We start from the raw sequence: 18706 nt of genomic DNA on the forward strand, positions 1-18706 counted from the left end.
TGTAGAAAATCTTCTAAAGTGAAAACTTTCCACATCCAGTTCCATTACAAGCACGTAAAACAACAGTAACTGATGCTGATCTGATGGCTTTTCAAACTACAGCAACTAAAGGGCTTTTTTGTTTTAATTAAAGAACTCTAGATAGAGAAATCTGTAAATCCATAATCAAACTCCTCTGAATTGCCAAAACTGACTTTCATATTTGGCATAACTATGATTGTATGTATCACAGTACGTGGATAAAGCACAAAGATGAAAGGATGGACCACTGGTCCTACCTTTAGTATTAGCTTATGGCCGTTTGCTATTTGAAATAACAGAGAGATGCAATTAGGCTAAAAATGAGCTCATTGGCTGTGAGCCATCAATGACAAACAGCCTAAATGAAGAACATAACAAATCGGTGAAAACTAGAGGAAGCGGGCTTTCAAGTGATTAAAATGTGGATGAAAAAACAGAATTACTAAATGCATTTTATAAATACTAAATTTGTTTGATTATTGGATAAAAATTGAGTGCTGTCTCTCCAAGCAGCAAATCCACATGTGTGTGAGTGCGTGCGTGAGAGAGGAAGACACACCTGGAGACAACGCTCCAGGTCCTGCCCCCTCCCACCAGCTGTCCATCACTGCCATCCAGGTGAGAAGGTAATTGAGGAGATTCTGTCGGAGCAGAGCAGTGGCCTCTGACAGCATTTAGAGTGCACAGAAGATGTACCAGACAGCCAGAGGTGGTTTGACGGCATCTGTTCAACATACCTTCTGACATCATGAATGCCGGTGCCTCCAGAAAAGACAACGCAAAGCAACACATAAAGCAAAAAAAAAGTTTTTCTTTTTTCGATTCAACTCGTTAAAACTACTTCTTAGTTGTGTTGCACAACCAGGGAAATGTTTTCATCCCTTTCTTACACATAAAAGCTCAGAGCCACAGTAACTTCTAAGAATGAAATCTCCTGCATTACTGAGCCAGTTGAGACGTACAGCAGGAAAATGAGAATGTGTGGCAGTCCTTATAAGGTGGGTCACACAACAGTGCTCCACACTGTTGGTAAGATGAATGACCTTAAGATTTATTTCCGAAGGAATAATCCTTTAACTATATATCCAGTCCAGAAAGCCTGTGTATTACACTCATATTTGGATGTTTGTTCTTTGCATGATTTATGTCCAGCGCAAATACTCAAAGCAAATGCTGGAAATAGTGTGCCCTTTATGGAGCACAGGAAGCAGTAGGGGGGGGGTGTAGCATATGCAGTTTGATGCAGGAGACTGCAGCTTGCATCCTGTCTCAATGCAACAGTTACAGAAAAAATTGTTTTAAATAAATAAATAAATCTTAACCCATTTTTTTAGTAGTCTTATCTTAACCAGGGCATAAAAATCTACAAGAATTTTCAAAATGTGCATTCCTTTGTAGACGAGTCAGTACTGAAACCTGCACTTCCTCAGCTGGCAATTGCCTTAAACAAAGAGCTATTTAAGGGAACTTTAAAGGAAGAATATTGAATATTTATAGAGATAATGATTTTCTTTAATATTTATGATATTAAATCATAAATTTAATGATTTAAATTTATGATTTAAATCATAAATTTATGATTTAAAAATTTATGATTTAGTCCCGGTATTTTGGGACTAAATAGCAATACAGTCCTGTGGTATCAGTTTTATTGTGTTTTGGGTAAATTTCAAATGTGATTAAAACTGAAATATCAATATGCAAAAGTGCAAAAATGCACCTTCTGGGAAGCCACACCTGCTTGACCTCCAGGCGTGTTCGAGAAGCTGAGCTGAACCTGAAAGAGGTATGAACCAGTGGCAGAGGACTTGAAGTGTTTGTGTTACTCAGGCTCTTTTAAAAGCATAGGCCAGCATTCTGAAGAAATTATGAATTGTCTAGACTCTCTATACCTCGTGGCTTTCTTGAGAAAATTAGAATTAGAAATAGGTTTAACCCTTTTGTGGAAGTACATCCAAAGAGCTAAAGGTATAAATAAATAAAGAAGACAAAGCCTGAGGTTTCATTTCATATCTCCCCAAAAACCGCCCGCAATTAATTTGCAGCAGTAATGTGTCGGTGGGTTCAGACCGGAATTATTCATCAGGGGGTAAATATTTGTGCGCTGCATTAGTGATGTTTTTGTCCAGAAGAAGAAAACAACCACCTCCTGCCTACCTAATGTGGAGCTAAGGACGTTTCAGAAAATGCATTTCGCTGATAACCTTTCTTGTCTTAGCGAATGGATGAAAAAAAATGAGAGAGAGTGTCATCAGGTCACACTAAGACGGTTTCCCAGATTTAATCTCGACGTTACAACAACGGCCATAAAGAGGTCCCTTTACAGTGCTGATGTCCGCGCGTGTGCAGATGGCAAAGTGCTTGGTGTCAGAAGGATTGTGACACCATAGACCAGAAGCCAAAAAAGCATATTGCGGCAGCTGCTTGTGTGCTGTTCATCACCATTCTCCCTCTGGGACTTTGACAGTCATTTTCCTCTCCGTCTATTTTTATAGTTGGTTTGAGGGAGGTTTGCTTAACTAGATTAGAACTCTGTTTTAATCCTTTTAATGCAGCGAATCCCATCTCAAATCAAAGTGCTAAAACCCTACACTGCACTGGCATTTCCGCCACCGTCGTTATTTCTTTTTAATTATTTTTAATTTTCGAAGAGAACAAGCTGTCAGCCATCGCGGCCCGCTTTATTTGGATAGGAGGGATGGATACACACAGGGATAATTTTAGTTAAGACAGCACAACAGCCAGGAATTAATCCCTCCATTAACTGGATTGTGTTACTACTTCTCCCCTGTGGCCCTGTTTCCTAAACAGAGGGTGGCCTGGTGATGCACGGATGCCTGATGCATGTTGTGTTTAATGGTCATTAGCAGCACAATGTGGATACATAAAGAACCTTATTCATTATCAGGGACCGAACTGCAGAATTATTCAAACTAATGTTGCATGAGCCATTATTGGGACAATTATGCATGTCAATGCTTTTGATTTGATTCGTAAGAGATCGAGGTCGTGTTAAGCAGTTGGTTGATTTGCTCTCCGGTGTTGTAATGCCACAGTGTGCAAATGCCTCTGGGGACTTTTTAAAATATATATATATAAATAATGAATGTATTGCGCTGTCTCTAAAACTGAGCTAATTTCTTGGAATTAAACAAAACAGGAGGTCGTAATCAGGTCTTGCTCCTGTATAAAGTTTATAGTGGTAGTATTCACGCTGATCTTTGATCTCTTTCTTTAAGAGAGCTCGACTTCCTCATTCAGAGAACTGTGGGGCTTCTCGTCTTGCCTCCCCAACAGCTGCGCCTCTTTCATAACCAATCCTTTCCTTCCTTCTCTGACAGCTCAGCAGATTTAAGAGAGATTGATAAGGACTTCAGTAATCAATACCGACTTATACACCTGACATGGAGTCAGCAGTTAACTTTGAGACAATGAGGAATTGATACAGCTTTGGCAGCACATCACACCCATCACATGAATGTCAATTTAATAGGCAAAGTGTATTCTAAGAGAATACAATACCACTAAGATTTGAGCGAAGTGGGAACAGCGCTCGCTTACGTGGTGATGATGGTGAGCTGGTGTTTATGTTTGCCATGTTTTGGCTTCACCACGAGTGACGGCGGAATTTGTCCATTTATTTAAGTGTTCGTTTTTGGGTCGATAATGGTGCTCTGGGAAACGTTTAGGAACCATCAAAGCCTGAAGGCGGGACTCGAATGTCGGCGCTATACGCTCAATATCAATCCATACAATCGTGGTCAAGACATTTCGGTTAAGCATCAGTCTCGCGGAGGCATTAGCAGAAAGGTCAGGGCACTTCCCCCACACTCTCCAAGGAGGTAGGATATGATGATGATGTCTGAGGACAAACATACAACTTTAGTGGCAGACGCTGCGCTGTTACAAAGGATACATGACACCTGCTGAACATGAATGTCAGTAAAAATCATGGGGATCCATTTCAGATGTGTTGAGATCTTCAAGGCTAAAGCGATCACATACGTTAGGACTGCTTGTGTGGAGAATGTGTGGAAATATCACAACGACAGCACTAACCGTGCTGAGCCAAGACCAATTATCTCCAGTCACAGCGCAGAGTTGACCTGTGACCCCAAATCAATACACCTATTCTTGTAAGCTTGCGGCACTAATGGATATTTTCTCCTCCTTCATCTTGCACGTGAATCTCGAGCAGTTGTCAGATCCTTCTGACTAATGACGGGCTGTAACACTCTGATTGATATTGTAGCTGCTGCTTATATGAAAGTAATAAAGACACAGGAAACTTGAGGTGTCAAGTTGGGGGATTTATTAGAGAAGGGTGGATATAAAGGTATCGTATGCAGGGGTTCTATTCTCTGAGCAAACCACAACTAGTCAAACCTCTCTGTCTATATTATACGCTACACGACTTCCAAACAAGGTCATCATAGTTAGTGACGTTACCATTCAAGAAAAGGGGTTTAAAAAGGCAATACAATAGACCATAAGTGTGCTTTGGTAAAAAAAAAAACAACACCATATGGATTATTATTAATATTATTATTATTATAATCATCGGGAATGGGGGAACTACTCGGATGCTGACACTTCCAGGTATTTTAAACATAGGTTATTCCTAGCACTACAGGTTAACATTCAAGTTGAAAAAAAACCAAACAAAGTCATCAAGGATCATACCACCACTGATATCCTCCGCTTAGAGCAACTCCTTTACTGAACCATGTAAGATTTCCATTGAGACTGTTTAAGTGTGTATACAAGCAGCCAGTCAGTAGCACATTAATGATACAGCTAGAAAATCAACTGCCACAATTAATTTTATTATTTTTTTAAATGCCTCACTTCCTCCTCTGATATGTTTCTTTCCCCTTTTTTTTGTTTTTTAACTTCCATATTTTCAAAATGTCGTTCTGTCTTTGTCACATTTTGGCTCTCACATATTAAGCTACAATAAGATCGATAAATACTGTTGGATTGTGTGCTGGCTGTCTGTGAGCCATGAGGACCACAGTGTTAACAGGAGCCACAGTGTGGCAGTTTTAATATATACTGTAGTCCTCCTGAGGTGTCACCAAGCACACACAGGGCAAACAGAGCTGGGTTAACACAATGTAAAAAGGGAACTTTTTCATCAACTTCTCGCCGTCATGTTGAGTTGTTTTTCTTAAGCATGACTTCTTTTTTCGTTTTTCTCTTTCTTCTTAGAAGGAGTCCATGGCCTTGAATTCGCTGAGGGCCTGGACGGGGGAGATGTGTTTCTTCTGGGAGCCTCGTCGTACACGAGTCTGGCATTCCTCGGGCTTCTCCCTTTTTACCAGAGGCTTCTTCTCGGGGGCCTTCATGCGCCAAGACACAACGGGCGAGTTAACAGCCGCTGTTCCGTACACCTTCTGGTACTTGGTGGAAGCTACATAAGATGCCTTTACAGTCAGCACCACTGCATTCATTAGGTTCTTGGCCGCTTGGATCAGGGAGGTGGCGCTGTCCAGCTGAAGAGGGTACGATGAGTTGGAGGGGAAAGAGAAAAATATTACATCAAAAGTCAGTTTGTCTTAGAATGAAAAGGACACAAATTTTCTTGCCTTAAACAACATTGAAACATATCAGTTACAGTATTGTGCAAAAGTGTTGAGCCACCCTCATTTCTTTCCTCATTCTCATTTCTATCTACAGCAGAGTGTGTACATTTCTGTTGAGCTAGAAAAAGTAACACTGGTATGATCACTTGCAGTGTTGGGACTAACGCATTATTAAGTAACGCGTTACAGTAACTACGTTATTATTGTGGTAACGAGCACGGTAACTAGTTATTATGCCAAAATCAGGAACGCGTTACTCGTTACTGGGATTTAGATAGGGTCGTTATTCGTTACTTCGTGTGGTGGCTATCGCGGAGCTTCCACAGATTCAATAACATTAGCAAGTGGTGGAGGCCAGCAGGTGGATGAAGGAAAAGGGGGGCAAGGGGAGAGACCTGAAGCGGCCGCTGGTCCAAGAGTGTCAGGTGAACTGAACTTCAGGTAAGAAGTTATGACCTGCAGTCTATCTGGGTCAGATATGAACCAAGTTTAGGTGGAGTTTATTTTCGTTGTGCTGACTTTTTCGTACTGCGTGCTAGCTAGCATGACGGAGTTTCTATACAGCTGGGTGGTGCTATGTTACTGATGTTGAACTTTATTTTGTTCATAAGTTTAATTATTAGAGTTGCCAACCGTCCCGTAAAAAACGGAATTGTCTGGTATTCAGAGAAAATATTGCGGGTTTCGTATTGAGGTGAAAAGGAACAGTTTGTCCCGGACTTCAGCTACAATGAAAAAGACACAAAGCTGGAGTTATTCTGTGTTTACGCTGCACAGCTGCCTCTTCTTCTCTCATCCTCTCACCCTCCCTCTCCTGTTTCTACTTCAATCATGAAACTGATCGATGATCAGCTGATCTGCTCTCTTGTTTATTTATCGCCCACTTTGCGCCAGAAAGAGGAAACCAGTGGATGTCGCAGTAAACAACAGCAGCACTTTTAAGCTTGATCAGCTGTTGTTAGAATTTATTTAATATTAATTTCTAGTATCAGCTGATGTTGGCTGGAGCCACAGCTGTAAACCTGCTGGTCATGATATCGGTTTGGTTATGTGGTGAGAGGGAAACATGAAGATGAAACCAGGAGATGTCCTTACTGAATCATCAGAGCTGTGATGGAGAAACAGGTTTACCTTTTAGGTGACATGAATGAGTTGAAGGGAAGTTATGAACTGTTTCTGAGAGACAAATAACACCAGGATCCTTTTTTAGGTAGCTGACAGCTGGTAACTGTGCAGGGGCGGGTCTAGCAAAGTGTTGCCAGGGGGGCATGTAGGGCATTAACAGGGAGAGGGGGGCACAAGGAAATACTTTCTTATTCTCATTTAAAATGTCTCACTTTTAAAAAAATAATTATCTGAGTCTTACAACAAACGATTGATAGATTGATACATATATACCATCAGAACAGTGTACATCACTGTCACAACAGTGTTTGTTTTCATTCAAAGGCTTTATGATTTTTCCTATAATGGTGGTTATAGTCAAAATGCCCGGGCCGATTTTTTGTCCCAGTCCAGCCCTGTATGCAGCTCATCTGCAGTCTGGTGTTGCCTACATCTTCCTATACAGAAGGCAGAATTTCCGAGTTCTGAGTACAATCGAAAGCACCATGACTGCAGTTTTTGTGTTGGATGTAAAAAGCAGGCTAGGATAGAATCAGGCGTGGGATTTCTCTCGTGGAAATGTGCACATTATTTTTTCCTTTCTATTGGTAGGTGGCACAGTGCACTTGTGGCAAGTAAGCAAGCTAGAAGACTGGCAATCTTGCTGGGTATCCAGTTACGGAAGCAGCACATTAACAAGAGAATTCTGAGAAAAACCAAAGTTACTTTCCCTAGTAACTAGTTACTCTGAAAGAACGAGTAACTTGAAGTAACTGAGTTACTTTTGATAGAAGTAACTAGTAATGTAACTAAGTTACTAATTTAAAGTAACTTACCCAACACTGATCACTTGTCTTTAAACACTGCCTGAACTCTCCTGGGCAGACTTTTGGTTAATTTGTCTTCTTCAGGAATAGTTCTCCAGGTTTCTTGAAGGACATTCAAAGCTCTTCTTGCTGTGGCTACATCCAGGCTCTGGGCATTTTTTTTTTTTTTGGTACCCAATTTTTTTCTAATCTATTTATTTTTCTATTTTATTTTTATAATATATCTGTAATTCATAAGGTCTATCTCTCTATTTCTATGATAATGTTGCATTGTGTGTTTTTCCACACAGCTATGATTTTAATGCATTAGCAGTGTGTTTGGGATCATTCTGAAAAATGAAGCTGTTGCTAATCAGAAGCTTTCCAGATGGTTTTGCACGGTGGATCAAATTGTGATGGTACCTTTTTGTGTTCATAAGTCAATCATTTTCGATCCTGAACACTGCTGGCTGAAGTGCGGCTCCAATTTGAACCACAAATTTCAAATGATTCAAATGATGATGAATGGATTCATCACTACAATATAACCTGTTACCACAAAATTTCAGTCTAGTTCTTACATAATTTGGCGTGTCTCAGACTTTTCTCCTGTTTCCATTTCTTCCTTCCTATTTCTTAAGGACATGACTTTTAGATACTGTTCATCTGCTCTAGATTTCAGGGTCTTTTAGAAACTGTCCACTTGTCCAGTTTCCTCAGATTTTTTAAGGCCACACTGCACACCATAATGGAATTTGTTTTTGGCTAACAGCTCTCTAAGAATTACGTTGTTGTTGCAATACTTGTATCGTGTGCTTGTCAAACTCTGTTATTTTTGGCATTTTTCATGGATTCAACTAAAGAGCAGGGAACAAATGATGTGTTTTTGCAAGTAAGTGACTAAAGATAGCAAAGAATGAATTTTAAATTGTAAGTTGTCTGTTACGTTCAGACACAACACTGCTTCATCCCTTGAATTAAGTGCCTTTTTTATACTTCCACTTATACTTCAGTGTTAAGTGGTTCAACAAAAATGCTTCTTTAAAAATGATAAGGTACAAGGACTGGACTAGAAGTTAGTAAAAAACAGCGAAAAACTTTCAAAGCCTGGACAACTATTGTTTAAAACCAAAAATCACAATAACATTTGGCTCCTTGGAATCAAAATATGAAGAAATGAAGGGTGACTCAAGACTTTTGCACAGCAGTGTAGATACAACACCTAGAAGGTCTGTGCCGCAACCAGCAATTAGAGAGGATAAAAACACGGCTCTCACTATATGACATCTTATTTTAGCAGTTCTTAATTAGCAGAGGCAGGGGTCAGGTGCACCTCTGTCTCCGTCTGTTTTGTTTGGCTGACATTTAAGGGTCGTGGCCAGTGGGCCTCCTCCTACATCACACTGAGACGAGTCAACAGTTTAGATTTAATGAGTGTGGACTCCAGCTGGCCACCATGAAAAGGTTAAAATCTCAGCAGGGCTTGCATATCTCATGTGAGACAAACATTAGAGTCCTGAGAAATTAAGAAGTGTATCAACGCAGGATGCGGGGAAATCCAAAGCAAAGATAAAAGTCAAATTTGTTTTTAGTTGGCTCCATTGAAACAGATCTTTTATTTTTTTCCCCCTGATAATATCTAAATTCACAAAAACTGGTCAGTAAGGAGAACTGCAGGGCTCAACTTTAATAGTTTAAAATGTGTTTAAAGTCCACACATGCTGCACTAATGATGATAGAAGAGACTCGTATACCAGCTATTTTATAAGTTATACAAATGATACTGTTTAGAAAGGTTCATAAAATTGTGCATTGTTGTAGTTTTTGTATTAACTTCTATATTTCCATACACTGAAAAACATGGTGGATAAGAAGTTTAAGAACCTCATGAATATTAAATCCAAGCAACATGGAATAATTGTCTGATTTTGGTTGGAGCACTATTAGGAGTTCATGAGGCATGAACACTACAACTGGAAAAAAGCCCGTGGTGCATATTTCAGGTATTATTAGATGGCAATCGTTTTGAAATAATTGCATCAGCCATAATCTACATGACCCTTTATCTCATCTTCCAAGCTTCATTATGACCTTGAAAAAAAAGATTTGCCCATCCGCAGCACGGAGCATAAAAAAGGTCTTAAATGGATCAAGTCTAGTGAATCTACGCTTAAAGCGTGTCTACAACATCAGTGATAGTGAAGCACTTACCCCAGACACGATGAGCTCTCCACCCAGATTCTGGACCTCAGCTTTCACCTTGCTGCAGATGTTGAGCTGATGACAGTACAGGGCAATTCTCTGAAGGTAAGCCAGCAGATCCTGCTTGCATGCTGAATCAGGGCACTGAATGGAAAAGAGGTGCAAAGACACATGTAGTCTATATATGATCATGGCAATTAGACTTTAAATTAACAGCAACAAAACCCAACAGTTTTTACTTTTTCATCTTTAGCCTCCTCACACTGACAGCTGTGCATCATGATTCAGAAATTCTGCAATACAAATAAAGGGATGTGCCCTGAAATGTACACTGTTTTGATGAAATAGTTTCCAATGCAAAGGATATAAGCACAGAGAATTACATACATCTTCCTGCATCATCACAATGATGTGTAGTGACATGCAAATGTGATTATTGCATCTACAGTGGGGGAAATAATTATTTTATCCCCTGCTGAATCTGTGAGTTTGCTCACTTATAAAGAAATGAACAATGTCTAATTTTATAGTTTATTCAATGAGAGGAAAATCAATTTATAACTTTTGTTTTTTTGTTTCTTTCTGGAATTTTGTTTGATATTCTTTCTCCATTAAAATCAAACTATCACCTGTTAATTTCTTTGTAATGAGCAAACTTACAAATTCAGCAGGCGATCAAATAACTATTTCTCCCACTGTATGAAGTGAAATTTGTATACATGGCTGAAAATGTTTTTACATTTTGATCCAGTCAAAGCCATGGAAAATGGTCTTAGGACTTGTTTCAGACATTATTGCCAAAATCTAAGTCTATGCCTATCGCAGAACTACCATCTGGATTTAAAGGCGGTACGTTTTCCCCAAAAAATAATTCAGATCCAAGTCCTCCATCAAATTGGATTGTTATAATAGTCATGGTGTCTGAAGTTGAGCCGGTTTTAAAATATAACACCAAGAGAAACAATCCTAAACAAACCAAACAAAAAAATAGGAACAGCGGGGTTCCGGCGTTTTTGGTTGCTAATTACACATCTTTGCGCGAAGCACGAAGGCTGTTGCTCAATATTTTTTCCCCCATTGTTAGTTGTTGCAGGCATGGGTTTCAAAGGCGAGTTGAGCTGCACTGCAGGGTGTCAAACACATTCATTTCACATGAAACAAGTTTGTCACAGCATGTTGCAGAAGAAGAAAGCAGATCAATCCACAATGAATGGACACAATATTTCAAAACCCAGAACGACTTGCTTCCACAGCAGCCTTTCTTCCCCTGTGGCCCACTTTTATATTATTTTTTTGAATCAGAAGTTCTGACCTGGTCCTGCTGGCCTTTGTGCTACTTCAACAGGAGAAAGACCAATCATACAGAGCAGCAAATGGACCAACAGGGAATAAGAGGACAGCCTCCTCAGGTATCCTACTATCACACAGTTTGCCCCTATTATTCCATCTGGAAGTCTTCCAGGAGTCAGCTATGGCCCACTAAGCTCCCAGTGGGTTAAGAACACTGCATCAGCTGCTTAAACACTGTGAGCATCATTTTGTAGCAGCACCTTTCTTCCAGCCATTAATATTAAACGGTCCTAACTAGGACATTCAGCACCACTGTGTGGGGAAATGCACAGCTCATTTCCTTGTCTTCTGGGCTCGGGTATATGGGGATGGCAAGTTAAACATCGAGCTGTGACATGAATATACCCCCTCCAGGACTTACAACTTTCCTGGCTTCCTGTTTCATCTCCTTCTACCTGAGACAAGGCCTCCTGGGCCAAGAAAAATTGCATCGACCGGCCCAAAGTGCCCTTCACTGATGCTCACAAATGGATAGCAAAAGTCTGTCTTTTGTCTTTGGCGAAATGTTTGGAGTTTTTTTCTCCTTTCCAACCTACAAATATAATTGCAAAAAGCAATTCAAGGCATAGTTACGGCGAGAGCAGGACTTTCAACAGCACAATAAAGCACCATCTTCCTCTCACTGAGTGCAGACTGAGGGCGAGCTGCTAGCTCATAAAGCAGCCAGTGAGGGTGAAGCGTCTCTTTGGGCATTATCACTGCACCGCCAGTCCTGGCTAGAATAACTGCTAACTGCACTTCGCACTGCTGGCACTTCACACTATTGCCCGAGGCAACTTTGATGCAGACGTGACACAATTGTTCCCTATTGTACAGTTGACTAATAGCCCAGTTCTTCCACAGATTCCCTGTTGATGTAAATAAATTGTATGGCCCATTACTTTGCCTGGCTCATTGAAGCCCTCTCTCTTTATAGCGAAATAGGATTCATTACTGTCTAGTCAGGAAACAACGTGCAGTGACAACTGGACTTTTTCGGCCTTCGCCAAACTCTCTCTGACCTTCTCTCTTCTTTCACTATTATATGAACATTTTATATTAGTGTCCAGAGGAACAAGAAAGAGAGTTCTTTTTTGTTTTTGCATAATTTGGCCCTAAATGAATAAAACATGCTCCAAATGGATAATTTAGCAAGATGATGTGAACTCTCTTGCTAAGATGAGGGCAACACCATCAGAGTGTGGCAGTCTGTCAAAACACAAGTCACACCTCACGCTGATGCTGCATTTATAAGCAGGCTTGGACTTTTTCTCCTAAATGATTCACTTTGTAAGAAGTAGTAATTAGTAATTAAAAACTGTTTCGCTCGCAGCCTGAGCTCTGTTGTGGTTTTGCCTTTATTGTAGCGTTTTGTTGTGCGTTAAATGGATAACAGTAGACGAAGACAAGGATGAAATCTGAAAAGGCTGACTTGAAGATGGTACGATGACAGATTCAAATAGAGCATGTTACACTCAGTTACACAATATGTCTTCTAGCTGACTGGACAGCTACAGTCTCTCTGATGGTAAGCTGTCACTTGTCAGTTACGTCAAGATAGCTGGTAATCTTTCTATTTGCTCATTCAGTCTTTGCATCTCCACCAAAGGCCGAGCACTGTTGTGCTCTCATACATACTAAAATCACTTATTCTATTTTAGTGCATTCCTAATGCACCGCATCTTCTTTTTATGATTTATTCCATTATCTGGCATGTTGCACAGGAAAAGTCTTAAAAGATAAATTACAATTTCCCACCATCGACAAAATAAATAATTCAAGTGACCTTGAGTACCATTCATGATTTTTTAAAACATGTGACTATTGATTTACATCTAAAATGTGCAATTTCTGCCCAGAATTAAAATTATTATTAACTGAATCTTCTGCTCAGGTTGTGTCTTACCTATAAGAACTACAGACACCCCCCCCCCCAAAAAAAACAACAAACTTATAATGTCAGATACATCCTCTTCACTTCACACACTTGCAATGTGGTCACATAATATTTTAGGTAAAAAAAGGATTTTAACAAATGATCAAACAAAGCACACGGAAGATCTTCCACACAGCTTTTCACTCGGCGACAGGGATGGTAGGTGGACTGGTTTTGATAGAGTGCTTTTCTACTCTACCTGAGCACTCTCCAAGCCACAATCATTCAAAGACATCTACTTTGTCTAATATTACACTGAATATGGGCACTGTATCACACTTACACTCTGTATGATGCTTTTCTAAGAATAGCTCCAACCTGAAGTTCTTACCATCTCAGGTGTGGTCATATTTTCTCAACTTGACATGCTACACAGAAATGTAAAGACACCTACGACAACTGTCAACACAGATACCAAGTACCTGCGCTGACAGAATGACTCGGCAATCAAAGTGTGCCTGCCTCAAGCCAAGTTATTCATACTGCTACATGTCACAGTTTTTCATAACGCTGTGCTCTGCGCTACACAAACTCCTAAAGATAAACTTGGTGGCGGTTGGTGTCATAAGAATCCTAACAGCGTGAGGAGTCCAAAGATGAGAGATCTTCAAACCCCAGTTTCACTTCTTTTGCCGGGACATTCAAAGTCACCTGAAAAGCTGCTATGTTGTGACCCATTTATGTCCACAGAAGGCAGTCAACACTCGCTCCTCTGTCGAATGATAAAAACATTTGTGATCGGTCAGATGCATCTTTGAATTTGCCTCCAGAACTGTACATATAAGACACCATAACTTTGATCTTCTAGCTGTGTGGAACAACAGCTGGAAGGATCTCTGATGCTGTCCTCAGTCTCCATCAAGATGACGACACACCCACGGTTTTCCCTCAACTTTACTCGCTTTTCAGAACCTCAAATTACCTTTTGCTGCATTTCCAAACTCCATTTATCAGCTGCTGTTTGAGGTGACGGCTACTGCTTTTTGGTATTTATTAATTTGCGGCACATTCATGTTTAATGCTTTTCATTCATCAACTGCATTTATTATTCATGCGTAATTAGCATCTTTGTGGCGTTATTGTTGCGTCTGTGTTTGTTGTTGTTATAAATAAATGTTTCATATTTTCATCAGGTGCATCAGGTTCCTGTTTTCTTAAAAATACTTTCAGTTATGTCTTCTAAGCTCACTTCCTGTCTTTAAATGGGTATGCCTTGTGGAAACAGACACACTCTCTACTTTTAAGATTACATTTAAAAATTTCCTTTTTGATAAAGCTTATAATGATTGTTAGATCAGGTGACCCTGAATCCTCTCTTAGTTACGCTGCAATAAGCTGCCGGGAGCTTGAATATTTCATATTCACTCACTGTGTTTATATACCACTCTGTGTTTAATCGTTAGTTATTATTAATCTCTGGCTGTCTTACACAGCGTGTCTGTTCTCCATCCCCTCATCCTCAACCTGTTGCGGCAGATGGCTGCCCTTCCCTGTTCCTGGTTCTGCCGAAGGTTTCTTGCTGTTAAAAGGGAATTTTTCCTCCCCATTGTCACCAAGCGCTTGCTCCTTTGAGGCCATTTAATTGTTGGGGTTTTCTCTGTGTTATTTTAGAGTCTTTACCTCATAATACAAAGCACCTTGAGGCAACTGTTGCTGTGATTTGGCGCTATACAAAGAAAATTTAATTGAACTGAGTTGAATTATGTTAAACCGCGATCAAGCCTCAACGTCTGGCTGTGTTCACATAAGCTTTATTGTTGTGCAACAGTGGGACAACAATACCACTGTGCTATATTGGAAAATACACAGTTTTTGCTTGCCAACATGTGCATTCAGAGTACTGTTAAAAACACATAACACAAGCAAAAAGATGCTTCAAGAGAGAAAAAAATGCACATTTGGATTAGAGACACGGTTTGAGGAAAATCGGGGTGTTGGACGCTTAAACTGAATGAAATGATGAATTAGATCTTTAGTATGCATGTAGGGGTTAACAAATCAAGCACCATGAGAAAATGAAGAGGGAGAAATAGAGTCGAAAAAAAGACATTGCTGGAGTGAAATGGGGTGAAGTGCCTCTAGGGTTTTTTTCTATGTCATGTGCTGTGCTCAAACGACTATGAAAGTCCCCCACTTCCATATTGAATTGCCTTCTGCCTCACATGTGCTCATCAATAGGGCTGACGTGGAGTCATGGTGACAAGGTTTGCTACTTATGGGACCTGTCTGAATGCAGCGGAGAAGGCTTTACTTTTACTGTCATGCCACAGCGCTCTCGACAAGCACCGGTTACTGACTACAATGTGCGAATGCAAAACACTTGTCTTTATCCACAACAATAAAGGTCATTTGATTTGTTGTGTAATTCCATTAAGATGCTTGATATAAGCAAACTTTTCAGCTTTTAACTTTTATTAACTCACTCCGATTACTAGATGGCATGGCAGCAAATGGACCGAGTGCCCAACATGAGAACCTTCAGAATAAATACATGCTGGAAATGAAAAGGTCCTCAAGTCCCACTTTATTTTCAGTACACAGTGCTGATGTCCCTGGAAGCGTAGCAGAAGGTTCTGAATATTCAATAAACACTGGTCTAGGAAACATTTAAGTGAGAATTAAAAATGGCAAGCCACCTGCTCTTTTCATTACGGCAACTGTTGATTCAGACACAGGCTCTGGAAGTGATTTGCCATGTGACAGATTCACTCCTACCTAAACCCTGTTAAACACTGATCATCACTTGGCAGTCTACGAGCCAAGAAGTGAATACAAAGGCACACAAATACAAATCCGTGCTTCTTTTGTAGTCTCTGTCCCAGATATTTCTCTCAACAGCATACGCGACACCAAACAGAGGCAAATGTTTTCACACATGGAAACATGCAAAAGAGCCTGAAACTTTGTTCTGTAGTGCAATATGGTCTGGAGAGCAGGATAGTGTGACACGAGCAGAAAAGTGCCAGCTTTGACTAAAGATTCCTTCTGGGCCGCTGAAAGCTTAACATACTCTGCAGCCTTAAAAACTAGTGGGCATTCTGTGCTGTGGTAGGAGCAGAAGGCTTGTTGTGAAATCACATATTGTCACAAGAAGGCACAAGATAAAGAACATTTAAAAGAGTTGGTCAAAATCCTCTTTGGTTGAATCCACATCCAAGGAAAAATGTTACAAAGGTTATTTCTTTTCTCCTTTTTTTGGTCTTTTTTAAGATGTCGGACATCTAAATAGCTTTTCAGCATATTTTAATTTTCCAGAAGGTTAGGTCATAGGCCACAACAAAAGGGTTTTCTCATTTAAAGACCTTTGGTACTAAAAGTCTGCAAAGAAAATATCTCCACACCATTACATCAGCATCACCAGCCTGAGCTGCTGACTCTCTCGTTCATCATCTGAATGCTGCAGCAGAAATCAAGACTCATCAGATGAGGCAACTTTTTTCCAGTCTTCCATTGTCCAGTTTGGTGAGCCTGTGTGTAGCCTCAACTTACTGTTCTTAGCTGGAGTGGCAGCCAGTGTGCCCTTCTGCTGCTGTAGCACATCCTTTTCAAGGTTCAATGTGTATTTCAGAGATGCTCTTCTGAATACCTTGGTTGTAGTGACTGGTTATTTTGTTACTTTTGCCTTCCTATCAACTCAGAGCAGTCCGATTATTCTCCTCCAACCTCTGGCATCAACAAAACATTTTCACCCAGAGACTTGCTGCTCCTTAGATATTTTCTGGGGGAGCAGCAGTAAATATCTTATAGATCATTCCCTATAAACCCTAGAGACGGTTGTGTGGGAAAATCCCAGTAGATCAGCAGTTTCTGAAATACTCAGACCCTCTCGCCTGACACCAACAACCATGCGACATTTAAAGGCATTGAAATCACCTTCTGCAAATCCCTCTCTGATGCTCCGTTTCAACTTCAAAGCTTGTCTTGACCTTGCCTAAACATACTGAGCTGCTACCATGGGACTAGCTGATCAGATATTGACATTAACAAGCAACTGGACAATAAAATGAACAACAAAGTGAATAAAGTTGAATAATACATAATATAGTGGTTAGTGAGTGTATGTGGCAATGTTATCTGGTCAGTTTTCATGGATGTACACACTTATTATGCATATAACATATAAAATAAACTTTAAGTATAGAGATTATACTTATAAAAACCTTGTGCTTTTCACTAATGTGGCTGTGTGTGATGATGCATGACGCTTTATGGAGGCTTCAGAAAAAGATTTCACTCTAAAATTTAGCTTCATTTCTTCAGCTAAGCAGCAATGGATGGAAGCCCAGTGTGTGTTAGTGAAACCAACAATAATTATTCCAAAGGTTTGCTAGCTAACAGCAGCAGCAATTACAATGACAACAGGCTGCCTTAATGAATCAGTGAGTCTTGAGCCTAAGTTTATTCTCACTTCTTATTAGAGACAGATGAAATGAAGAAGAACATTATGCATTACCTGGAGTGCTGCTAGCATTTTGAAATACCTCCCACTTCATTTGCTGTACACACACATACACAACATACACACGTATTGCTTTTCACTTCCATCTTCCCCCGGCGCAGCGCTGATTGATTAGATATTGAAAATGGTCTGTCAGCGTGTTTTAGAGAGGTACTCATCTGATAATGAATGCAACACCTCGGTTGGGAGCTAATTATATTAGAGACACAACTTGGTTCTGCTGTCTTGCTCTCTCAGTGTTGGTCCCTTTGGGAGACAAAGTCATGCAGAAACACACCCTGCTGCTTCGGCAAGGCTCATCAATGCCCACAGTAAAGATTTCCATCGGCCATGCCGGCTTATTCACAATTTGCTCCTCCGCCAGAAACCGTGACACAGTCAGAGACACATTTAGTCTGATACAAAGTACGTGTATAATGGCAAAAAATTTAACTAAGCAGACACAAACTGAGTTGCAAAGCTACCTGATCTGCAACAGCACGGGCCAATTTGTCCATCCTCGAACCAGCCTCTGCAATTTTCTTAGCCGCGTTGATCACATCTGAGGAGTTCTTCAGGGGGCCTTTGCCTCTGGGAAAATTCAAGGAGAGAAGAAGGGAAAAAAGGGATGGTGGGTGGAGTTGCAGAGGCAGGAGGCATGCAGAGCTTCCCTTTAAAGACTGCGCTCACCCCAGTGCTGCACAGGCATGTAGGGAAGCTAATTTGCTGTTTGTGGCATTAAAAATATGACACAATACAATAACAAAGACATTCCCAGATAATGGATGAAACAAATACAGTCTACCTGTATCCCTAATGATCCATCTTGGAGACATGCTTTGAAGCACTCTCCAAGAAGGAAACAATTTATGCTTTAAAAGCAAAACATGAATTTTCAGAGAAGTTACGGTAAAAGGGAAAAAATACAGGAGAGGAAACCAGATCGTTTGTGATCTAACTTGGGGGTTTTTTCTTTCTTTTTTGCAACAAAGGGGAGAGTTAATGTGGATAAGAGAACTGTGCCTGCCTCTCACTGATGTCTCATTTTTAGTCACTGGAAGTTGAAACTTCCATTCAGTTTGTTCATGCCAGCGTGAGTCAACGGGGTCACTGCCAAGTAATAACGGTGCAGTCACAGCACCGCAGTCACAAACACTCATGACTAATCATGGTTCTGATTTTCACCAGCCGCAATGGTGTGACCGGTATTGTTTTCACCTTGTGAGTGTTTGTGCGCGTGAGTAAGTGTCATCGTGGCAAAATGTGGTCCTGAGGACACCTACGG

General features: G+C 40.4%; 1 protein-coding gene across 1 annotated transcript in view; it reads right to left on the bottom strand.

Annotated features, from left to right (window-relative positions):
• Positions 1-4318: 4318 nt before the first annotated feature.
• The window catches only part of ctnna2 (catenin (cadherin-associated protein), alpha 2), a 330513-nt gene continuing 316125 nt past the window's right edge, over positions 4319-18706 (bottom strand). Inside the window, exons 16-18 of the mRNA XM_004549527.4 lie at positions 17907-18012; positions 9728-9862; positions 4319-5516 (exon numbers count right to left, since the gene is read on the bottom strand). Of these exons, the coding sequence (XP_004549584.1) occupies positions 5229-5516; positions 9728-9862; positions 17907-18012 (529 nt within the window). The 3' untranslated portion in view covers positions 4319-5228. The remainder of the gene's footprint in view (positions 5517-9727; positions 9863-17906; positions 18013-18706) is intronic.

The sequence above is a fragment of the Maylandia zebra genome, linkage group LG6 (genome assembly GCF_041146795.1).
Source record: "Maylandia zebra isolate NMK-2024a linkage group LG6, Mzebra_GT3a, whole genome shotgun sequence".
Classification (NCBI taxonomy): domain Eukaryota; kingdom Metazoa; phylum Chordata; class Actinopteri; order Cichliformes; family Cichlidae; genus Maylandia; species Maylandia zebra.